General features: G+C 48.4%; 1 protein-coding gene across 4 annotated transcripts; it reads left to right on the top strand.

Annotated features, from left to right (window-relative positions):
• The first annotated feature begins 2638 nt into the window (after nucleotides 1–2638).
• On the top strand, nucleotides 2639–24083 carry WNT5A (Wnt family member 5A). 4 transcript variants are annotated; one of them, XM_037142297.2, is made up of 5 exons: nucleotides 2639–3014; nucleotides 8854–8987; nucleotides 10197–10447; nucleotides 15038–15330; nucleotides 18978–24083. In XM_037142297.2, exons 1-5 carry the CDS (start codon nucleotides 3009–3011, stop codon nucleotides 19434–19436), a joined length of 1143 nt encoding a protein of 380 aa, XP_036998192.1. In that variant the 5' UTR covers nucleotides 2639–3008; the 3' UTR covers nucleotides 19437–24083. The 4 variants fall into 4 exon arrangements, with proteins under 4 accessions (XP_036998192.1, XP_036998194.1, XP_036998195.1 ...); XM_037142299.2 differs by lacking the exon at nucleotides 2639–3014 and adding an exon at nucleotides 4598–4662; XM_037142300.2 differs by lacking the exon at nucleotides 2639–3014 and adding an exon at nucleotides 8351–8444.
• Nucleotides 24084–24805: the final 722 nt, after the last annotated feature.

The raw sequence follows: 24805 nt of genomic DNA on the forward strand, positions 1-24805 counted from the left end.
CTACATTCTTAGCCTACTCATTTCCTGCCACTTCTCAGTGTGTCTGCCCTCCCTGGAAGTGGATCTGAGGAATGGATGCCCAGAGGGCCTGTGTGCTTCCCCAGCCAGGAGAATCCCAGACAGCAGTGGCTGAGCACAACAGAGTAGGGAGAGGAACTGGGGGAGGGTGGATCTGCCAGGCAGAGTCCTCTTGTTTAGACCCTCATCTCCAAAGGGCAGATTTCAGGCTACACTAGAAAACTGGGCAATGCTCACAGTGGTCATTAAGTGGTGAAGGCCTCGAGACAGTGAAGGGACAGTAGAATCAGGAGATGGAGAGATGTCCCAAGGGGATCTTCGATAACATTGGGTTCCCTCCTCTTGAAGGCTGTGTGTGCCCCTGGAGAAAGCAAGCCCCTCTAGAGCAAAGGAATCTTTTGCAGTTTGTGCCAAGCCCACTCTAGACACTTTGGTGTTCCTGCTAATGGAGGTCAGGGCTGGGAAGGGACCCAGTCAGCTGAGACGAGTAAGGACTAGGAAGGGACCGTGAAGGGGTGTGACAGCGTTACCAGAACCTGTCCCTGCACATGCTGGGATGGTCACCCTGGGGTGGGAATGGGGTAAAAAAGTATAAAAACAAAACAGCCACTCCCCGAAGTACCCAGGCTACGGATTTTTTCCCTAAGGTGAAGTGCATGCCACATGGATGGCAGAAATTGAGGGGTGTGTGTGTGTGTGTGTGTGTGTGTGTGTGTGTGTGTTTATCTGCCTGTCTGCCTTCCACTTGGAATGTCTGGGGAATGGGAAGGATTGAGAACAAGAATTGCACTCCAGTGTGAGGCATTATTTCGGGGCCTGAAGGTGGAGGCACACATCCACCAGCCGTACTCAGACTGGGTTCCAACAATCACAGGTGAATGGTCGTGTCAAGAAGTTCCAGTGCCCGGAACCCGGCTTGCTGAAGTTCGCAGGCTTCCTTCTCACCTGAGGGATCTCTCACCAAGATCCATCCGGCAAGACCACGCACCCCTTTCGGATGTGCCGGGGTCCCATTCGGTTCAATTGTGCACCCAAGTACCCAAATCTACCACACTGGGGGCTTTGCAGGATGTGCGTGACTACCTTATTTTCTAGTCCCGGAGTTTAGGGATCTTCCCCCAAGTAGTAAAAGAGCAGAGGACGTCCTCTAAGAGGTTCCCTGCCAGCGCAGCAGCCCCCGTGCAGCCCCAGTGGAAGCGGCCTGGGACACGCAAGCCAGAGTCCAGCCTTGGAAGTTGGGGTTCAGCCTCCGGAGAGTCGGTGGTTTCGGAAGAAGGGCAGAGAGTCGGGTGACGGGCAGGCAGCGGCCGCGGAGTGGATCTCTCTCCTTCAGCAGATGCCTGGGGGATGGGGAGCCGAGAGAAGGGGGCTCTTGCAGGGAGTGTATCCCGCCCCCCTGCACCCCAGCCCGTGGTACGACTTTAAAATCCTGCGGAGTTTGTCATAGGCCGGCCTCACCACGCATGCGCATAGGCAAAGTAGAGTTTTTTTCTTTCTTTTTTCCCCCCTTCCTTCTCTCTTTTCAGCAGCCCTTGGTTCTGCAACTTAAAAAAAATATATATATATACATACATATATATATTTTTTCTTCTCTGAGAACACCAAGGGAAAGAGGAGTCCGGAGAGAGGGAGGGAGGGAGTGCGGTCGTTGGCCAGCAGGGCCGGGGGTGGGTGGGGGGGGGACGCGGTCGCTGCGGTCGGTCAGTCCGTCTGCGGGTCACAGGATCGCGTGGAAGTCTGCTGCAAACTGCGCGACGCCGCCCCCGCCGTCCGGAGTCCGGTTCTGCGCTGACACTGCCCGGGAGCTCCTCCCGCCGCCGCGGTGCCCTCGACCGCGAGCCGCCCGCCTGCTCGCTCTCCCGCGCCTCGGGCCCGGGCGCCAAACGCGGAGGTGGGCAGCCGCCGGGCCACGGACGACCTGAGCTGAGCAGCCGCCGCGGAGCCCCTCACCCCTCCCCAGCCCCACGCCCTCCGTGCCCTGGCTTCGCGTCGCTCCCCGCCCTGGAAAGGCGGGGAAAGGAGGGGGATTAACCCGAAAAGAGAAAGAAGCGGGTGGGGAGGGGGAGCCCGTGTCTCCCTTGGGGCAATCGCCCTACGAAACCACCGGGAGGCAGAACATCCGGGGACGACTACCCATTTTGCGCCCCCTTTTCGCCAAACCCTAAAATGAAAGGACAAAAGTTGGCGCTGACTTTTAAAGCTCGGATGGCGACTTGTGCGTTTTCAGCGGCATCTCCCGGAGAAAAAGCCATGCGCGCCTGATTGTTCTGTGGCCCCAAAGCTTCAGTGTGTGTGCGTGTGTGTGTTTCGGTGTGTGTCTGTGTGTACACAGACGTCCACACACTCGCGGCCGCAAGATCAGAGCCTGGAAGCAGACGTTTCGGCCACAGACTTGGAGAGGAGGAGCTGGAGATCAGGAGGGCGTGAGCCGCCAGGAGTTTGCAGAATCCTTGGTGTGAATGAACTGGGGGCACCTGGGCGCAAGGATCGCCCCCCCTCCCGCCCCAGGCCAGAGTTGAGTAGTGGGGCATTTTTTTCACCCTCTTCTGAAGAATTTTTTTTATTATTTGTTGTAAAGTCTTTTGCACAATCACGCCCACATTTGGGGTTGGAAAGCCCTAATTACCGCCGTCGCTGATGGACGTTGGAGAGGGAGCGCCTCGCCGCGGAACAGTCGCCTGCGCGCCCTCGTCGGACCCGCGACTCTCTTGTTGCGCGTTGGCCCGGCCCAGTCTCTGCTGCGATCCGGCGGGCTTCCGCGCTCCCTCGGTTCCTGGGCGCATCCCGGCGCTGCTCTGGCTCGGGACCCCAGACTCGGGCTCCAAAGACCGCTTCGGCTCTGATTCCCTGCGCCTGCCTGACGCGCCCCGGAGGAGCCAGCAGCTCTGTGCAGGACTGTCCCCCAAGGCTTAACCCAGTCGCTCCGCTTGGATTCCTCCGCTGCCCTTCCTCTGGTGGCGACTTCCTCTCCGGACCCCCTCCCCCTCGCCATGAAGGTAGGTGTTCAGTGCGCCGCGGACGCTCGCCACTTTTTTTTCCCTTGACTTTTTTTTTTCTTATGGAAGTTAACTGAATCCCTCCACCACTCCCCACCTCTTCCTATCCCTCCATTTCTTCTACCGCCTGGAGAGGCTGGAACTCCCGCGGGGATGGTAGGGACTCCTACCCCTTCGCCCCGCACCTCCTGCGTGCTGCCTATGATTCCCGTAGATCTCATCTTGCCCCACTAAATGTTCTGCAAACCTTTTCGACTTTGGAGAAAAAGTGGGGAAGAGCCACGGCAGAAAAACAGTGCGGTTCACGGATGACTTCCCTTTGGCCCTGAGAAACTGGAGTGTACTTACTATGTATATTTCAGGACAGGATAATGATTCAATTCAACAAATATTTACCAACTCTCCACTGAGCAGGCACCGAGAGGGTGTGTGGCCAGGGCTTGGAAAGGAGTAGGGGACTCCTTGGTTCGGAGACTGGGCAGCTGGACTAGGGGGCCGACTGCCGCAGAGAAGCGGACCCCTGGCCCTCTGCAACTGGTCCTCGCCGGGGACCCTAGAGCTGCGGGCCCTGTACCTTTAAGAGTGCCTGGCGGGGGGCCAGCGCGCACCCCGGCGCGGGGAGCAGGGTCGCGTTATTAGCATTATTAGCCGCCACTGGGTGAGCTCTGCCACTTAGCAGCGGTGATGGGGGCAGGGAGTACTGGCGGCGGTGGCTCTAATCCTGTCCGCTGGGAAATCGCGCCCTGGCCCCCTGCGCGGAATCTGCCTTGTCCTTTGGAAACGTTTGGGCCTCTGAGTTGGGAGAGCGGGCGGGGGGCAGTTTGTGAACTCTTGTTTGTTTTAATTGTCAGTTGTATGTTAAAGCCGAGTCACACACTCCGAGGGTCACTGAGAGTTCACTTTTACGAAAAGTTAGCATTTCTTCCTGCAATATAACTTGCTATTTTCCAAACACCATTTCCTCTGTCCTCAAAGCTTCAATCCTTCCATTTTTGTTGATCTCTCCAATTTTAAGTTTTCTAGAAATAAGGTTGAAAATAGAATTAGAATGTTTCTTAGAAGAAAACAAATTTTCCTTTCCCTCAAAAGCGGGTTTTAAAAACCCGAAAGCTTGAAGACCCTGCGGCCTTGCTTTACTTTCTAAAACCAGTTTAGCATCGAGGCCCCCTCACTTCTCTTTCTTTACACGGATAACTGGTTTGAAAGTCACTTGTAGCCAGCGGTGGGATCACACATCCTCAGCCCCTGCCCTACTGCCAACATTCACTGCGGCTCCAGCCAGATTTAGTTTCTAGACAGCTTCTGCCGAGGGAGTTCTGAGAGGGTACGGCTGAGAGCGCGCAAGTGATGGAGAGGCAGTGGAAATTGTTTGTCCGAGTGTGCATCTGTGCCCTGCGTGTGTGGGGGAGAAATAAAAGGTCAGTTTTTGGGGGGTCTTGTGTATCCTAGCCTTAGTCCCGCACGGCCCCACAAAGGAGAACCCCACCTCCGGAAGCCCGACCCGAGAGTCTCTTTTACCGTTTTCCTCCTCTCGTAGGAGCGCGTTGGTGCACAAGGGGTTAGCAGAGTGCGCGCCGAGCTCAGCCCTTCCCGCAGCCGTTTCTTCCCTGCGGAGCGGTGCCGGCTGCCCCCTATTGACTGCCTTGAGGTAGGACGCCTCGGAGTCGGTTCTTTGGTGCGAGTAGGTAGCTAGCTGTTCGCTTCTAGCTCCCACCTCTCACTTCGCTCATTCCTCCTAACCACCATTTCCCACTCTCTCCGGAGGGCCGCTTGGAGGCCCCCAAAGGACCAGCTGCACTGCGCCGCCACTGCAATACGGAAAGAGGCCAACGATCTGACCCAGCAAATTAGGCTTGGGCAAGTGGAGGAAGAGTTGGTACTGCTTCTCCAAAATGCAGGAACCAGAGCATCGGAGGTCTCGGGTCTGGTCTTGGCGCCCTTACCAGTTTTCTCTGTCATCAGGACAAGTGTTGCTTTCTCTCGCCCTAAGATTCTTCGTCTATAAAAACATTGAAACTGCCTCTGAAGGGGGCGGACACGGTGGAACTGATGTTTAATTTTCTTTATCATTCAACCAGACACTGATCTTCCTCTGGACAAAGTTGAGAGCCTGTGCTGAGATAGACATTCCGTGTGAGAAGGTAGAAGTGGTGCGTGTGAGAGAAAGGGGGCGCGGGGTGGGAGGGAGAATCTTAGGGTGTGGAGAGCCTTGTCCCGGATATGGACGAGGGGAGGCAGCGAACAAGACTAGAGGACCAGATTTGGCTACAGTTACTTCCTTGGAGAATCCCGGTTACCGATCCTGCTGTTGCTTCTTCGGAGTCGGAGCGGTGAGAGGCTGCTCGGGTTCCTCGCACTGATTTGGGCTACGGGAGCTCCCTCCACTTTCTCTCCCCCAGTCCACTCCACCCCACCACAGCGCTGTGGGTACGCTTCGGCCGCCCCCGCCCCGCACCCAGGCTACAGGCGTGGGGGAGCGCTGTTTCCTTGTCTGCTCCCCCAAAGCGGACCTCTTGTCAGCCTTGGGCCGCGCAGCCCTCATCATCCCCTCCCACTTCTCTCGCCGTTCCCGAGGCGGGACGGCCCAACCTTGTGGCTGCAACCGTTTTTCCCCTCTCTGTGGCCGCAGTTTTCCCCATGTCTCTCCTGGCTTCGGGGAGAGATCACGGTGGGGGAAACAAAGTTTATTTCCCACCAAGGGCTGCAACTCTCGGAGTCTCCTACTCCTTTCGATACCGCGAGTGCAGGTCAAACACACTTCTTCCAAGTCGGTCTCCCTCAACGCTTCCACTCCTAGAGAGCTGGAGAGACCTGGCCGAAAACAGCCTGGTGAAGGGGATGCCCAGACCAAGAGAGCGCCCGCGACCGAGGGTGGAAGATCTTCGCCTTTTCTTTGTGGAATTTCTTTTGAAAGGCGGCGGGTTTACGCGTGCGTTCCGATGCGTCGCGTGGCGCGCGAACGCCCGCGAACTTGTAACCAGTATGACGGTTTCCTCTCACCCGTTATCACTCCCCACCCGCACCCAAGTTGATTTTTAGAAAGGGTTAGGACACCTTTAATCCAAAGCGAAACCTGTGGAGGAGAGACAGAATAAGCAGCCACTACAACGAGCTGCTCCGGGTTGGAAACAGCGGTACGAGGACGCTCTACCCCCCGCCTCCCCTCTCTTCTGAGCTTGAACCTCTCAAACGCACCCTCCTTCTCAACACACACAAGGAACAGGTTCCGAAGAACCTTACAAAGTCGACTTTCCTGGGCCCTCTAAACGTTCGACAACATTTAGTCCATTCTTTGGTAAATTCAGCTTTTGCCTACAACAGACTCCGGTCCCATTTCGTTCTGTCTTTTGGGATCAGGTCTCTTGGTAAACAAGGCAAAGATGTTTACCCAACAGAGTCCACGTATTTATTAGTAAGTTCGCTGTGGGTTCCTTCAGTCTTTCAGACTTGTGGGGCCTTTTCTGGATTGCGCGGGGTTTCGAGCGGGAAGAGGGCCAAAGTGTTTCCCGGCGAGCGCGCGGGGTTAAGTGGAGACGCCACTCGCCCGACTCTCCTGCGGATCCCCTTGGGGAAACCTTTGGCTAACTCCCAGCCTGCAGCTGGGGAGACCCGAATCGCAAAGACCCAGTGGCCCACTCCCAGTTGGCCCCAGCTCTGGGAAGGGGTGGACTTCCCTCCGGGTCGTCGGCTGAGAGTGGGTTCGGTTTGTGTGGCTTTGCCTCTAACAAAGAGATCCGCTGTAATCCGCCGAATCTGTTATCAATTTCTCCGCTGCCCGCGCCCCGCCCCGCGCGCCCCGCCTGTCGGGAGGCGAGGAAAGTGCGCGCGGCCAGCAGCAATCCGCGCAGCAGTCTCGGAAGCTCATCGGAGCGTGTGTATCTGTGCACGCGTGTGAGTGTATGAAATGCATGAGTGTACGCGCGCGGCTTCGGCCTATGGGGACCGTCGACTTTGCAGCTTGGGCCGCGAGCGAAGGCAGACCTTGCAGCCCACCCCCTCCCCCGGAGGAAACTTGACACTTTGGGCGGGGGTAGGGAGACCTAGGCTTCTCTCTCCACTGTTGGGGAAACCCCAGGTTTCTATTCTCCAGGATGCGCGCACAGTCTAGTGGCATTTTGAGGACGAGTGGGCCATGGGCGTGGAGCCCTAGTTAGCGGGCACTGGGGACCACATTAAGCATTTCCTCTCGGAGAAGCCCCGGGGTCTCCGAGCCAAAGAGGCGGCTGGCCGGGAAAAGCCGTGGCAAGCTCCGGAGTCCTTTCGTGTTCCCAAGGCTGCCTAAGTCCCCTCAGTCCCTTTCACTGTGCAGGTTCCAGGCCAGGCCCTTCCGCCGCCTGGAAGAGGCTCACCTATCCTTTCCCGAGAAAGGGGTCCCTAGGGGGCTGCGGGAAGTGCAGCGGGTCAGGGTTACACTTATCAGAGATGTAACAGGGGATTAAGGAAACCCGCTCCTCCCACCCGCAGCCGCCACCGCCTTGCTCCGCCGCCGCCGCCTACAGGTGGAGAAGTCACCAGTGGGGAGAAAAGGCAGCGGAAGCTTCCAAGGCGGCCTCTGCCCCGAAATTCTCGATGACTGGAATCTTTGCTGCCCGTTCCTCTTCGCCCTAGAATCCAGGGGCTTTGCTGCGGCGCGGGAGCCAACGCGCCTCTGGCCCCGTCGGTCGGAGGCTCACTTGAACCAGCTCTGGCCTCACCCTGCACCCTCACCGTTCGGGACAGAGAGAACCGAATCTTAGTTGGGCTGGAGGGTGGAATGGGGGTGTTCCAAGACCAGACTCACAATGCCGTGATGGTGAAGCGGCCGACAGCTCCACACCAGGACCAAAAGGAAACTGGAGTCCCCCTTGGCTTCCTTTCCCCGTTCTCCTTGGCAGCCGCCGGGAGTGGAGACGGGAGGGGCGGGAGGGGGAGTGAAAAAGAATTTGGAGGAGGATTGTGGGGAGAGCAGCAGGACCCAGATTAGATCCCCTTCTTTCCTATAGGATGCCATCCTTTCTCTGGAATACTCGAAGTCCCAAGGATTGCTCCGCTTTCTGGAATCCTTGGCTGGAAGGGCAGCGCTCTCTCCCCTTTGACTGATATGCCCCCCAGCTCCTTCTTCCCGCTCCAATCTGGCAGAAGAGCCTGCTAAGGAAACCCAGGCTGCCCTTCCCCCTCTGGAAGTGGCTTCACCCAGAGCGGCCCGTAAACTGATTATGAAACATACGATGTTAATTCAGAGCTGCATTTCCCAGCTGGGCACTTTCTCGCGCGCTGCTCCCCCGGGCCTCGCCCCCCACCCCCTGCCCTTCCCTCCTGCGTCCTGCCCCCACCCCCACCCCCGCGCCGGCCACCCCGCCTCCTTCGCAGCCGCCGCCGGCGCGCGGCACTCTCCTCCGTGCTCCTCTTGCCCTTGGAATTAATTCAGGCTCCACTTGTTGCTCGGCCCAGGTCGGGGAGAGGACGAGGGTGGCGGCGGGTTCCCAAGTGAATTCCCGTGGAGGGACTGAGCCCAGCGCGAACTAGAAGGGAGAGAGGGGGTGCGGGACTGGAGCAAGCAGGAAGGAGGCAGCGCCTGGCACCGGGGCTCTGACTCCACAGCTTTGAGACATGATTGTAATCGCTGCCGTGCCCCGCGCGCAGGATCCCAGCGAAATCAGATTTCCTGGTGAGGGTGCGTGGGTGGATTAATTTGGAAAAAAAAGAAACTGCCTATATCTTCTCATCAAAAAGTCACGGAGGAGAAGCGCAGTCCATCAACAGTAAACTTAAGAGACCCGGATGCTTCCGCTGTTTAAACTTGTATGCTTGAAAATTATCTGAGAGGCAATAAACATCTGCTCCTTTCTTCCCTCTCCAGAAGTCGATTGGAATATTAAGCCCAGGAGTTGCTTTGGGGACGGCTCGAAGTGCAATGTCTTCCAAGTTCTTCCTAATGGCTTTGGCCATATTTTTCTCCTTCGCCCAGGTTGTAATAGAAGCCAATTCTTGGTGGTAAGTTCATTATATGTGCATATTTTATTTTTTTTAAAAACTCATTTGTACGATACTGCAATATTTAAGCTGAATCGTGACTTTTGGCACATATACTGCATTTTATTTACATGTATTTTTAAATAAGAATTTTCCTTTAATTTGCTAATATTGTAAAGTTTATCTTTGGCTCCATAAGGAATCAGAACCTATAAATCTAGATTTTTTTCGATGAGGCCCTTGTTCAGATGTATACTGTAGCACATCATATAATAAAATGGAACCAAAATTCAATGATCTAATAATTGAAACCTTATCTATTAAATTTACTTTTTGCCACCCCTAGGTAGTAAAAGTGAGTTCCACCTTTTATTTTCCTGTCACTTGAGGTTATTAACCTTCAGGGTCTAAAGTAGGGGCAGTTTTAGGAAGACAGCTAAACTCCAAGTCAAAAAGTATTTAGGTTCAGAATTCGATCAGGAAAAGGTGAAATTGAATTAGCCAAAAGTCCCTGGATGAGGGTTTTTTTCTGGTAAGGCCCTTGGAGATAGGCTGCAGTATATCCAGAGGATTATTTTCGACGGCATTCTGGATATTTTTTTTCCTGTAAATGAACAGTGTTTTTCTGACTGTCAAACATGACTTCTGTTCACTGGATACCCTGTCTTGGGTCCTTCACAATCATATATAAGGAGCCCTTTTAAAATGTCCAGGGCACGGCGAATATTCTTCAGTTTATATACTTGTCCCACTGTTCTTCCATCAGTCAAAAGGAACTGCTATCTCCCACCCGTGCCTAGTTGTGCCTACTTTCGGCGTTCATAAGTTTTCAAGGCAGATCGGTCCAGTTTGTGGAGCAAAGTGTGTCAATTTCTTTAAGGTCAGAGGCTTGTCCTGAAACTGATGTTTGCCTCTTTTCTGAGTGGATCTTGGAAATATTGGTTCAGGTATATGGTGAGGGGGGGGGGGAGGAGGTGGGCAAGGAAGGGAGTAAAAACTCTAACTGAGGAGCCAGATGGCGGAATGGGGACTACACAATACCTCCGTTTTCTGAGTGGAGCTGAAACAGAGGAGTTTTATGAAGCCCTCCTCATACTTTGTCATGAGGACAAGCAGGAGAGAAAAGCATCTGTGTGCTTAGAACTATGTCTTGCTGACATGCTTTCTGGGGGCCCACCTCAAGAGTTCACGTAAATCTTGAATGCACATCTCCCCCCCACCCCTTCGCAGGTCCCTAGGTATGAATAACCCTGTTCAGATGTCAGAAGTATATATCATAGGAGCGCAGCCTCTCTGTAGCCAACTGGCAGGACTTTCTCAAGGACAGAAGAAACTGTGCCACTTGTACCAGGACCACATGCAGTACATCGGGGAGGGCGCGAAGACGGGCATCAAAGAGTGCCAGTATCAGTTCCGGCATCGGCGGTGGAACTGCAGCACCGTGGATAACACCTCCGTCTTTGGCAGGGTTATGCAGATAGGTAGGAAACCATTTAACATATTTTTAAATATATGTAAACTTTTCTCTTTGAAAAGTCATCAGGGTTCACTGATCAGCTTGGTCAGCAGGGAATCTTCCAACAGAGCAGTGGCTGGGTGATTAGTGTCATTGTTGCCACTTGTGTTAATTCCTGTTCCTACACTTGGTTCACCTTTTGGACTTGTTTAACCCAATCAGGAGAGAACGTGTAAGACACCTTTGTTTTATTCTGAACACTTAATTTTTCTAAGAAACATGTTGGTTGCAATAGAAGCGGCATACTTATTTTGGCTTCTCCAAAGTAGATGAGGAAAGCTGAGTCATTTATATTCTTTTAAGCTTCAAAACTCTTTTAACTATAAGTAGTTTCTCAACTTAAGCTGCAGTTCAAATGGTCCAAACTAAAACTCATCATCTTTCAGAATGCTGGGCATGTTGGAAATGAGTCAGGGTCTAATTTCCCTAATATAGATAGTCCTTGAGGCTAGAGAGATATATATGTTAAAAGCTTTATTTTTAGTTTCAGAAATAATTTTAATTAGAAATAGCCCAATTTAAATTTGTGATATTGGCAATTGATATGATGTAAAAGCACACACTTCAGACCTCAACGTAGAAACTTAAAAAAAAAACACTTTAAATGCATCATAGTCCGATTATTTTAAGTGTGTTGCTAAACGTGTTATTCCATTAGGGAGGAGATGACATTAAAACTAGACTAAAGGCAAAGAATTTGAGAAATCAGTTTGCCTCTGGTTTGGTTTCACAGCATAAAATACTATCTGACAGATGAGGTCCTGTGTATGCTTTCTAGTGGGAATGTTCTAGGTCTCTTTACTCTGGTGCAAACAAGGCCTTATAATTAATATGACTGTAGTGACTCCTAAAATAAAAAGTAATTTATCAGAGCAATTAACTGTTTATACTGACTGAAGATAAAAAGTGGCTTAATATCCGTCATGGATGGATAAAATGATTTTTAAAAAACCCCTGAAAAGTGCATTCATTGAGAACAAAAAGGAGTTGTCAGTAGATGTTTGAGCCAAGCGGCTTCATAGACTAAAATAATACAGGACTGGAAGCCAGTTCGCTAACTGAATGGGAAAATGGTCTGAAGTCCTCGCCTGCAAAGTTTCATAGGGCTTTGTCCTTCCTGTTAATGATTAAAATGTGCTAATGTATATACTGGGATCAGAATCTAATTCAGCTTCAGGAACACAGGAGTTTTTCCCTGAATATAGGCTGCCCTATATAGTTAACTGGGGGTGTGATCTAGATTTAATTCCCCTGCATTTTAATATTGTGAGTGAACAGGACACTTTTAAAAAAAGTTATATCAGAATAGTAAGTTGTCAGCTTTTCCCCCTCACATTTGCTTGTATGTTCCCCCGAAACTGCCTGCCTCTCAAAGTATGGGACCACTTTTTCACAAGTGTACAAGTTAGCAAAAATCATACACCTTTGATGGTAACCAGAAAGGAAAACAGCAGTTGGAACTATTTTTCTGTGTAGTCGCTGGAACACAGCTTTGATTTAAGATCCTCTTCTCTTCTTTATATGTAGCCTGTTTGGGGCCAAAATATTCAGAATAAGCTATCATTTGCTAAGTGGATTTGAGTTCTGTTGGAGATTTATTTAAACTGTGGTCCAAGATTCAAAGAGCCTGCTTCCTCAGGGAACAAGCAGAACCCTTGGTACAAAGGCCTATGTTTAATTGTCCCTTGCAAGTATACTTTCTGGTCCTCAGCTGTGTGGTACCACCATCTGGATTGAAGAGAAGTGGGTGGGACAGCCTCTGAGGGAGCCCTGCTAGATATGATCACCGAGTCAGCTGCTGTCCTGGGAAGATGCAGCAGCTCCCTTGCCAAAAGTTCCCCAGGTGCTTGGGGCCTCAGGACAGAAAGCTGCTGCTTGGGGACTTGTGTTGGAACACCAAGAGGGCCTTCTCCATTTACTTAAAATAAAGTTGGAGAGAAGAAGAAAACAGAATCACTTTTGGTGGAAAAGTAATATGGACCCAACCCCAACAGTGGGAGAGTTACTTAGCTTTCACTTTTCTATTTAAGGGTACACTGAAGAAAATGAACTAAGGGAAAGTTCAGAATACCTTTAAGGCTGAAAGGTGTATGTGTGTGTGTGTGTGTGCGCGCGTGTGCCTATGCCAAAGCACTTGGTACAGCAGGGACATGGCCAGCAATTCTTGTCCGTGAGAATCTGACCCTGTGATCGGGCCAGTGTCTGAGAAACTCAGGGCTGACACTTCCAACCCCTCCTCAACTCATTTTTCTAGGGTGCCAGTTGCCTTGAAGGCACTGTACACAATTGCCTTGTGAAGTGTTCACTCTTCATTTTGGAAACTTCCTCATTTTTCATCATGCTACCCTTTCTTCCAGCTTTTGTCTCTGTCTCTTCTTTGTTTCCATGCTGTGAAAAGATATGTCAGAAAGGCGCCATTTTTAAGGAGAGTGAGGATGGGAGAGGATGCAGATTTGCACGGAGGGAAACCTGACTGAAGCATCAATATTCCATCCAGGATGACTGTATCCACAGGCTATTAGCCAAAGAGCACTTTTCAAACAGATATTTTCCCTGTACTGACCAGTTAGCTTAGAGACTTCTACCAGATTTGTATTTTGGGTCAAAAAAGAAAAAAAAAAGGAAATGCTCAAGATAGATTTCTGAAACAAACAGCATTATTGTGTTTTGTATAAAAGACCTTTTATGCTTTGTGTACTCACAAGACAGTGTCTTATTTTCCTGTATCTCTGAAGGATTGTTTATCTACTCTTCCTCTAGCTACCTCTTTATTCTATAAGCCTTCCATCCAGGGCCACAGCATTTTCTGTATTATGTGGTAATCCCTAAATAACTCCCTAGAATCTGTCTTCCCTCCACATTTCTCTCCACTCCCTCCCATGTTCTGTGCCTCACAATTCCAGCAAGATAGATAGATGTCACACCCCACAGGAACTTTCCAGATCCCCCTGCCAGCCACCAGCACAGGCCTCAAGTTACTCATTTTTTTTTAAAACGTGGGAGGGAAGGTCTGGGGGGAATGGGAACCGTCGCCATTCCTGGAAGGGGGGTCACAAGTAGCTGTGGACTGAGGTTGTGGAGAAGTCCAAGGAGAGGACGGACCCTGGAATTGACAGAGCTGTCCCCCTGCAGAGCGACCCTGCTGGCTGGGGCTGCGTTCTGTTGTCAGCTGTTTTGTGTCCTTCCCCCCACTGCTGCTACTGAGCAAAAAACTGTTAGCAAGCCCTTTAAGTGCAGCAGAAACCGATTCTGGTACAGGGATTTTAATGCCAGAAAGGCCCATTTTTTCCTAGGCAGCTAGTTCAATATCCTGATTTTACAGTTGAAGAAAGTGAGGCCCCCTCATCTTACCCCCCCCAGGCTCAGCTTCAGCTGGCCTGGCGTTAACCCTTTTTCTCTCATAGTAGAACATTGTTGTTAAATGGCTTCTGTCACACTAAACATGTCTTCATGTACAGGTGGAGATTAATGTCATCTATGATGACCTCCATTTTCCTCCTTGCAAATAGGGCTCCTGTAGAACTGTTTTACAGGGAGATGGTCTTTGCAAGTTTTAGGAAAAGGGAAATCGATTTTTCCCCTAGGTTTGTATATTGTTTACAAGTCTGGTGAAGGAAGCAGCAAGCAGCCCCCCTCCCCTTCCCTTTAGATTGTGCTTTTTGTCTTCTTGCTGTCACTTTAACACTTTGAGGCCCAGGCTGTCAGGGAGTCCCAGCAGAGGCACTGAAGACCAGCAGGCTGTTTCATGAGTAGGTGCTCACCTAGGAGGAGAGGTATCGGTCCAACCAGCGTGGGATTCAGGAAGAGGTGGTTCATGTGTAACTTTCTAGCGATGGGTTTAGAAGATGTCCACTGGGAAAGTCTAGACAGAGCCTTGTCCCGAGACACACTTCATGCTGCGGGAGAAGGTCGGGGAGGCGAGGTGGAACTAGCGTGGCCGCTGTGGTGTCTGGGTGGCACTGGGGCCTCAAACTCCAGGAGTCTCTAAGCCTGGCAAATTCTATGCTCCTTCCCCCTGCCACTCAAAATGAAAGTAACACAATCATTAAAATAAATGTGAGGAAGTCTACCCACATTCTGAGTTTTCCCTCAATGACTTCTTTCATGTGCATTTTTGGAAATAATATGTATTTCCAAATATATAATAATAAATAATATTCGGAAGTTTCCAATGTTTTCAAAAAGGTTGTAGAGAAAATCAGCCTGGCACAGCTTAGGATCCTCCTGTCTTTGGCTCTAAAATGCCAGAGCAAGAGTCTCAGGGATGTGACACTGTTTTTTGTTTTTTTTTTGTTTGTTTGTTTCTTTGTGTTTGGGGATGGGGGGGATCCTCTTAGCTTCTCCTGCAGAAGGGCACAGTGCCCGGGTGTATGTTAGGGATGGGCCCTCCGTGGTCCCTATACAGGGGCAGCACGTGTTCACGTGTTCCCGCAGGCTCTCCTCTGCCCCCTCCTGCCATGTCCACCCACACCCTTCACTCGTGCTGCCAGGGGCTGTTGTGTGGCCCGCGCTCCCTCTCCCCAGCGGCCCTGGTGACCCACGTCCTCGCCCGCAGGCAGCCGAGAGACGGCCTTCACATACGCGGTGAGCGCCGCGGGGGTGGTCAACGCCATGAGCCGCGCATGCCGGGAGGGCGAGCTGTCCACCTGTGGCTGCAGCCGCGCCGCGCGTCCCAAGGACCTGCCGAGGGACTGGCTGTGGGGCGGCTGCGGGGACAACATCGAGTATGGATATCGCTTTGCCAAGGAGTTCGTGGACGCGCGCGAGCGGGAACGCATCCACGCCAAGGGCTCCTACGAGAGCGCACGCATCCTCATGAACCTGCACAACAACGAGGCCGGCCGCAGGGTGAGTGGCCCCTGCCGAGTCCCAGGCTCGGTCCCTCAGTCTTTGTTCCCCCTACCCACCCACCAAGCCGGGCCCCTTCCAGTCTCTACCCCTCCCGCTGCCACTCTCCGTAGGTTCCTGCCTCTTTGTCTGTCTCCAACCTCCTATCTTTTCTGGTCTCTTTTTCTCTCCCTGTTTGTCTTTCTCTCTCCCTCTTCTTGCCTTCCTTCTTCTCCCTTCTACCCCTGACCTCCCCAAAGCACACACAGGCCACAGGCCTCTCTGGATAGGGGCTCACACCCAAGCCAGGCATCCTGGGAGTGAATTATGCCTGCCTTGGCCTCCTCTGGTCAAGGAGCTCCTGCAGTTGTCTGACAAAGATCTTTCTCTGCCTTTTAAATTAATCCCCAGTGTATTTGGCCAGCCCATCTTAGAAGTAAAAATGTTACCATTTGCCCACCTCCTTGGAACAAGTCCATGCTGGGACTTAAATTTGAGAGAGGGAGTTCTTTTTTGCCAGTAAGTGCCCAGCAGAGAAACCCTCCCCCTGGTTTCCAGGGCTTACCTTCCTTTCTCTTCCCTATGTCATTAGATAGCAGGCTTGTTGGACTGAGAGGTTCTTTTAAGAAAAGAGCTTTTCTAGGAAAATGACAGCATTTTTGGTACTCTGACCGTCAGGGTAAATTGTGGGTGGCTCTGAAGAGACACGAGGGAGCTACTTAGTGCCCAGAAAGGATGGCCTTTGCAGGCCTGCCAAGGGTCCCCATTCTGCTCTTTCCCTTCCCTGGTGGGGACATGAAATATTTCAACACAGTAGTTAAAGAGACCCTGCCCCCTTTTCCCCCTGTGGTTAAGCAATGGCACTTTATGGCTGCTTTAAAATGAAGGGGTGAAAACTTTTCTTAACTTTGGCAGCATTGAAAACCAGGGCCATTATTTTTTCACAGAACCCAAGGTAGGTGCCAGGAACTTTCTGGTTAGAGATTTTACCCTTCTGTATTTTGGGGTGAGGAAAAGGGAAGATAATCACAAAGTAAAATATCAGGACTGGAAGGAAGCTTTAGAACCCTCTGGCTGCACAGTCTCATTTTAAAGATTGGGAAACTGAGGCCTTGAGAACCACTTCATGGCCATGGAAAAAATAGAGTAACATATAAACCAAGTGCTTTTTTTAAAAACTGAAACTCATACATCACAGCTTAGGGGTGAAGGGCTATAGGTTTTGGAATTAGAAAGATCTAGATTAAAATCTAGTTCTGTCTGTTCCTGAGCCTCAGTTTCCACATTTCCACATCTGTTAAGTGGCCATGGCATTAACTATCTCTAGAAATTGTCTTGAGGACTAACTGGGGTGATATAGGAGGTTGAACTGTATGGAATACCAATATGTGATTATTTTTGACCTACAAAATAACAATTTCTTATGGTTCAATTGAGGGTCCTAGTTTATTGCCAGCTGGTAGTAAAGTACTTGATAAATGATAATTCCTAAACACTATGAATTAAAAGACATAGAGAAGTCAAAGATTATCTAGGCAATTGCAGCTAACCTATCTTCTCAAATTTGACGCTAAACCTTTGGTAGTGTCAGGGAAAGACTGAATTCTGCAGACTTTCGCCTGTGCTGCCCTGCTCCAGAGGGAGCGTGGCCTCTCCTTTCCCAGGTCGCCCGCTGCTGTGGCGTGTGCACCCTGGGGGACTCCCTCTCCCCACGGTGGCCTCTGCCCAAGCCCGCGCAATGTGCCCGGCAGACCTGCTGCGTCTGGGAGCCCAGAAGACCTTGCTCCTGTCCTTCTCAGAGACGCACACCTTTACTCTCTGCATATCGTGTGCCCAGCACCAGAGACCAGACATGCCTCCAGGACAGAGATCTGGCCACGGTCTGGGCCCATTTTGCCCATATTTAGGGTTTCATCCATCTTTGGAGGTTTCTTACACTTCTGTCATGTAGAAAAATCTTCAGGGGCTTAGCAACCAAGGAGAACAGGTCAGGGGGTTTCCAGGTGGAGGGAGGGAATTTTGCATGGTTGGAAAAACAATTTTAATATTATAATTTCATTTAACATCTGTATTTTTTAATAGTGAGGGTTCACCCCGATAAGTTTTATAATTTGAGCAGTGAGCTGAGCTTGTATCCTGGTGGACGAGGTTACATAGAAGTTTTTCTCTAGGATAGTGGGAGTGAGACTGGGAAGTTGGACACTATGCATGTAAATCATATTAGCATCTGCTCGGGACATAGCTTTTTATTTTCCTCAAAGGGGAGTGAAGGTTAAATATGTTTGCAAAACTCTTCTTCAGACTAGCTGAGTGCCTGAAACTCTTTACGCCAAGGGAATACACTTGGCCCCCTTTTAAAGAAAGCCCCTTGTGAATCCCTGGAGGTAGAATGTGGCTGGTCTGGGTGGAAGGAGCCTTTTAACTCACTCTAGACCCCAGGTTTCTGCCAACAGCACTCAGACTCTGGAGGGTAACTGGTACAGGAACTGGGCTGTCAGGGCTATAAATAGGCAGCTGCCACCTCCCAGACTGCTGGGCATAGTGCTGTGGGGTCAGACCTCAGGTCAAGGTGACTGGGGAGGACCCAGACAACATAACCTTGTCACCCTGGAGAAAGACCAGATTTACTGATTATATCCTGTATGTCAAGTATGTTCCAAGCATCCTCTAATTTTGTCCTTACAACAGCGCTGTGAGGCTGGTGCCATCACAGTCCCCTGCACAGACGGAAATGGAGGCTCTGAGAGGGGAAGCCAGTTGCCTGAATTCAGGGACAGAGTCAGAACAGAATTTGTGTCTGCCTGGGTCCAGGATGGGTGCTCTTAGCCTAGGCAGTGAAGGGAGGGGTTAGGGATTGTTTGAGAAGCAGGAGGGAGAAGACCTGAGATCCAGGCTCAATTCTCCCACATTCTAGCTGTATGACCTGTGCAGGCCACTTACCTACCTGCTCTGTCACTGTGTCACCATCTAATCCAGCCTATATTATAACATTGTTGGGAAGATGTAATGAGATAAAGAGTACAATGACTCTTAATATAGTGCCCGACACACAGCAATAATAGTAATAGTGAGTAAAGACCTGAACCCTGATCTTACCTGGGCTGGACGCCTCAGCCCTACCACTTACCAGCTGGGTACCCTTGGACAAGCCACTGAGCATGAGCTTCGAGCCCAACTGCCTGGGTTCAAGCGCAGTACCTGGGTAAGGGACTCACCTCTCTGGGCCTCATTTTCCTTCTCTGTGAAATGGAGACAGTAAAGCGCTTCCCTTGTAGGCTGTTTGTGGGGACCGGCCCAGGTGGTGTGGGTAAGGAATTGTGCATAGTCTCTGGGATGAGTCTTCAGGCTATAATAGTTGCTACTAATGTTATTTTTCTGCAAAACAGAAGCCACTGGAACAATTTTTCTTGTTCCTATTAAAAAACTGTGGCTGTTTATTATGATGATATGTAATAATGAGGAGCTAAAACATATTTATTTTGTAGACTTTTTAAAGCAAGGAACACAGACTTCTGGTAGTGGAGAATGAGAAGAGAATAGCCCAGACTCTAGTTCTGCTGGCGAACGTGACTCCACCTTCTAGGTGGAGAGGAGTTTTGTTAACAGAACCCTGCTTGCATATGGGCTCCGCCGTGAGTTTGTAAACTGACTGTCCCATCTCCCCACAGACCGTATACAACCTGGCCGATGTGGCCTGCAAGTGCCACGGGGTGTCTGGCTCCTGTAGCCTCAAGACGTGCTGGTTGCAGCTGGCCGACTTCCGCAAGGTGGGCGACGCCCTGAAAGAGAAGTACGACAGTGCGGCGGCCATGCGGCTCAACGGCCGAGGCAAGCTGGTGCAGGTCAACAGCCGCTTCAACTCTCCCACCACGCAGGACCTGGTCTACATTGACCCCAGCCCGGACTACTGCGTACGCAACGAGAGCACGGGCTCGCTGGGCACACAGGGCCGCCTGTGCAACAAGACATCCGAGGGCATGGATGGCTGTGAGCTCATGTGCTGTGGCCGCGGCTATGACCAGTTCAAGACCGTGCAGACGGAGCGCTGCCACTGCAAGTTCCACTGGTGCTGCTACGTCAAGTGCAAGAAGTGCACGGAGATTGTGGACCAGTTCGTGTGCAAATAGTGGGTGCCCCGCTGCCCGCCTGTCACCCAGCCCCGTCCCCAGGACCCACTTATTTATAGAAAGTACAGTGATTCTGGTTTTTTTTAAATATTGTTTTATTTTCCCCCAAGAACTACAACCAGAACCATTTTTTTTTCTGTTCCCATCAAGAACTCTGTGGTTTATTATTAATATTATAATTATTATTTGGCAATAGTGGGGGGTGGGAACCAAGAAAAATATTTATTTTGTGGATCTTTGAAAAGGTAAGGCAAAACTGCTTTTGATGGTATAGGATGAGGGGCAAATAACACATACCCTGACTTAGTTGTGTGCACATGTAGAAGGTAAAGGAAATACATTTTCTTTTTCTCAACTGTGGAGTCATATGGGACGAGGAGCACCCAGTCAGAAGGGGGTGGTCCAAATCTGTGCCTCTGTGACCAAAATGAATTGTAAATGCTCTGGCAAAAGGTCTTGAGAAACAAACAAAAAAAATGAGAACCCACCCCTTCCCCAGGGGCTGTCAGGCTGAAGCATTTTCAAAATGGTAATATAAAAATGTAGGAGTGAGAGCCTTATATCCCTCAAAGAAAAAAGCCCTGTATCATGTGTCTCATGCTTCTCAAGCATTCCATGTGCAGATGGTCCTATTCTAACAGCTACTGAAAGTTGGGGAGCAGGGAGGACAGCCCCAGAAATTTAAAAAAACCATTAAACTCCTATATTAAGACAGTGGTTCGAAGCGGTTACCAGAATGCAGTTATCAGATTGGGAAAGCATCCCCAAATGACTGGGTTGTAGACTTTTTGTTTGGAGAGGGGCAGGGGAGGGTGGCCTGACTATAAAAGAAAATGTATTGTAATTTTCTTAGGGATACCTGGTTAATAAATGATAATAATCAAAATAATAAACCGATTCCATTCACAGACCCCCTGCCCAGACAACAAAGTAATTGCATGCAGTTCAGTGCTGCTCCAGAGCAGGAAACCCGTTTGAGGGAAAAAGTGAAACCTGCCCTCCCACTTGACCCCAAACCCTGTCGGACTCCTCCTTGCTGCTGAGGAGGTGAGCCTGGCCGAGATTCCCAAGCGCAGCTCCACTTCGCCCCCTTTGATTGGAGGACACAAAATGAACCATTGGGAGCTCCACTTGGAAAACAGTTCACTACTTAGGGATTTTTTTTTCCTGAAACTTTTATTTTGAGAAGCTGTAGTTTTATATATTTTAATGACATTACTTGGCTAATGGAGTTCACAGAGGTGTTGCAGCATTTCACTGTTCTGATCCTGTGTTTAGACTCTCCACTCAAGCTTTTCCTATTATACTGCAGGTGAACCCTAAAACTGTTCCTAGTGTACTTGAACAGTTGCATTTATAAGGGGTGGGGATGGGAATGTGGTTTAATGGTGCCTGATATCTCAAAAGTCTTTTGTACATAACATATATATACATATATATAAATATAAATGTTATTATATCTCAGTGCAGCCAGTGATTTAGAATTACACTTCACTCTGGGGTTATTTCTTGGTCGAGAGCATTGTTGTCCTTCATTGTAATGCATTGGGATTTTTCCAAAAGGTTTTTGAGTTGAGTTTGGGCTGTGGCCCTGATGTGATGCTGCTTTAGCATCACAAAACAGCCTTGTTTCTGAGGGATCTGGAAGGTATTCCTCCCTGATGTGCTTGTTGGTTTGAAGACTAGTTTTATCTTCCCCTCCCCACCCCCTTTTCTCCACCCTCCATTTCTGTACATTTTCCTGTGAGGGCATTACTTGATCGTCATAGACTTGGAAATGAAGAGAGAGTCAAAACTTGGAAGCATGGCCAACATGTCTCTTTCCTTAGCTCATTGTGCAGATGGCAAACTGGTGCCTAGTAGACCTAGTAGTACCTATCTGAGTCCCTAAGGAAAATCTAGTTCATGACATACATAGCTAGTCTTTACATGTTTAAAAACCAGATACCTCTTTCCAAAAAGTGCCATCAAATGTCTTTTTATATTCGACTTACATGATTTTAAAAGTTTGGAATGATACACATCTGCAACCTTTGTAGGCTTGGTATAGCCTTCACATCACCTCAGCCATCAGTGGCTCTTAATTTATTGCACAAGGATATTCACTTCCCCTCAGTTGCAGTGAGTTGCAAGCAAAAAAAAAAAAAAGCACTAATTAGTTTAAAATGTCACTTTTTTGGTTTTTATTATACAAAAACCATGAAGTTTTTTATTTGCTAAACCAGATTTTGTTCCTTTTTAGTGATTCATGTTTATGAAGAGAGTTGAGTTTAACAGTCCTAGTTTTTAAAAGAAACTATTTAATGTAAAATATTCTACTTGTCACTCAGATATTATGTATATCTTCTATGGCCTTTATTCTGTACTTTTAATGTACATATTTCTGTCTTGCGTGACTTGTATATTTCACTGGTTAAAAACAAACATCAAAAGGCTTATGCCAAATGGAAGATAGAATATAAAATAAAACGTTACTTGTATATTGGTAAGTGGTTTCAATTGTTGTTCAGATGATTCATGTGGAGATTTTTTGAGAAGCTATGAGGGAGAGTTTAGGGTGACTACATGTCAGAATAACAGAAGAGCAGAGAATTTTTACCAAAAAGCAAACTATTTGGAAGCTTCAAAAGATTTCTATATGTAACGGAACAAAAGGGGAATTCTCTTTTCCTATATATGTTCCTCAAAAAAAGAAATCAAGCAGATGGCTCAAAGCTGGTTATAGGATTGCTCACATTCTTTCAGCATTATGCATGTAACTTAATTGTTGTAGAGCGCGTTGCTGTTGTAACATCTCAGAGAAGAACTGAAAAGGCACATGCTTTCATCCATGACCAGAGCTTTAGTCCAAAAAATGTATTTGTGTTTACCACTGCAACTCTTGCACCTCTCTATTTGAAGTTACTGTGGACTGAGTGTCTCTGTACCCCTTTGAAAGTTATTTGATGAAAAGCAAGCCTCAATCTGCAAAGAATGAAAACTCATTGGAAACTGAAGGCTCGTTGTGTTAAATGCAATTGATATGGGTTCTCGTGCTTTCCGAAAGTGTACACTGAAATCTGGCCAGTGTTGCCCAGATTGATAGGTTAGCCATTTGCTTTTTTTCTTTTTGGATAACCTTGTAACATATTGAAACCTTTTAAGGATGACAAAAATGCATTATTCCACAAAAAAAAACAAAAAACAGTAGACCAACATATAGAGTGTTTAAAATAGCATTTCTGGGCAAATTCAAACGCTTGTGGTTCTAGGACTCACATCTGTTTCAGTTTTTCCTCAGTTGTATATTGACCAGTGTTCTTTATTGCAAAAACATATACTTGATTTAGGAGCGTCAGCATATTTTTTCTTTGCAACGTGGAATGCATTCAAGATCTTCCCAATACAGGAAAATTAACAAAAATTTTATATATTAGGCAGCAGCAAGCAGAGGCATGTTCAAAATAGTCATTATGGGCTCAAGTAAAAAGAAGACTTTTGAGTTTTAGTCAAGTTTATCTGTTCAGCTGCTGACCTCCCGAGAGTATGTGTTTTAGTAGCCTACCCAAACCCCTCGCACAGACGATTTTGCCAATGCTAAGTTTCAGTTTGTTTTTGCAAAACATTATGCAAGCCACTGGGATTATCAAATGTGACACTCTAGCAGGCTAAGTCCTCCAAATAAGAGACTGGTATTGGCTGACTCCAAGAGATCACTAGCAAAAACAGTCCGTAAAGGCAGAGTGGTCCATAACATAAGTCAGGAGAGATAGATTAAAGAGGTAGTTATAACTTGAAGCTTGTATGTAATGCAAATACACACCAAGGCATAGGTCTAAAATACTGCATTATCACTGTAAAGGGTACTTTTAAAATATTTATTTTTTTAGAAAGTAATTTTTAGTCTTCCCTCTCTATGAAATGGCGAAGAACAGATGCCAGGTTTTGGAAGTAAGATGATGAAATGAGTTTTTAAAACAGGAAACATTCAGCAACATAGGAATTAAAACTTAGTAAAATAATCTATTGACCTGTTCTTACAAACTTTACACTTAAATCTGATGATTGGATGATACTTTATTTTAATGAAACATCATCTTGTTAGCTAACTTTAAAAAAGTGGATGTAGAATGATTAAAGCTTGGTATGATTTTTAAAAAAACAAATGTTATCAATTTAAATTGAGAAGATTTAATTAAAATGCTGTCTCAGTATTCCAAAAGCAAAAAGAAAATAAGAGGAAAATTGCATCTTAGACTGGTTTTATATGCAGTGTACAATTTGCTGGGCTAGAAATGAGATAAAGATTATTTATTTTTGTTCATACCTTGTACTTTTCTATTAAAATCTTTTTATGAAATCGGCGCAGTCACGTGTGTGTTTAGCAGAGATGGTGTTCATGGCAATCGGAGTTTGATGCATGTGGGTGCGGAGCACAATTATGGTTTAGGGCGTCCAGAAGAGAACGTTCACATTTCAGGCATGTAGCTGATAATTATGGTCAAATCCCAAGGATTTATTTTGTATTTTAACGCTCATTTTCCTTTTGGCTATTGCTAATCTTTCCATTTCTCATTTGTTCTGCTGTTGCTAACGTGTAAGAGTTGTATGAAGAGATTACTATTCAGTGTAGGCATTTAGCACAAGGACATGTGATTATAATGAAATTCCAGGGCAAGAGAAGAGAGAATGAGGAGATAAATAAAGTAATGTTCTAGATAAATAAACAGAATCACCTGGAATATTCTGCTACCTTTTTTATGAGTGGCGACTGTTGCCGGCCGGGTGTTCAGATGAGTTTCTCAGCCTCAGCACCATTAGCATTTTGGGCCGGGTGATTCTTTGTCGTGGGGGTTTGTCCTGTGTGATTTTTGGCAGCATCTCTAGCCTCCACTCACTAGATGCCAGTAGTAGCCCCAATTTGTGACAACCAAAAATGCCTCCACACATTGTAGAATGTGACCCAGGTAGCAGAATCACCTCCATTTGAGAACCACAGCTCTAGTTGGAGGGACTGAGGTCTGAACACTTGGAGAATACAGGCTAATCCCAGTGGTGGACTGTTCCATGCCTAGGCTGGGTAACAAGCCAGGGAAGTTCCTTGGGAGTTTCCCTTTGTAGGATATAGGGATGCAGCATCTTCCACAGGGTAGGCTGGCTTAGCAATTAATAGCATAGGCTCTGGAGACACACTGCCTGTGTTCAGATCCTGGTACTGCCATTTGCTGTGTCACCTTAGGGAAGTTGTGCAGCTTGTCTGAGAATTTGTCTTTAAAATGGGAGGGAACATTATACGTATCTCCTAGGTTGTTGTAAATATATGATGAGTTAACTTGTTTTGAATGCTTAGAGGGGGGTTCTGATCCATAGTAAGAGCTCACTAAATGTTA

Source organism: Artibeus jamaicensis, unplaced genomic scaffold (assembly GCF_021234435.1).
Source record: "Artibeus jamaicensis isolate MK-2021 breed Jamaican fruit bat unplaced genomic scaffold, CSHL_Jam_final contig_519, whole genome shotgun sequence".
Classification (NCBI taxonomy): Eukaryota; Metazoa; Chordata; class Mammalia; order Chiroptera; family Phyllostomidae; genus Artibeus; species Artibeus jamaicensis.

Coding starts and splice junctions, on each gene's coding strand:
- WNT5A (XM_037142297.2), top strand. Junction 10,448..15,037: donor TGGCAGGGTTATGCAGATAG/GTAGGAAACCAT, acceptor CCTCGCCCGCAG/GCAGCCGAGAGACGGCCTTC. Junction 15,331..18,977: donor ACAACGAGGCCGGCCGCAGG/GTGAGTGGCCCC, acceptor ATCTCCCCACAG/ACCGTATACAACCTGGCCGA.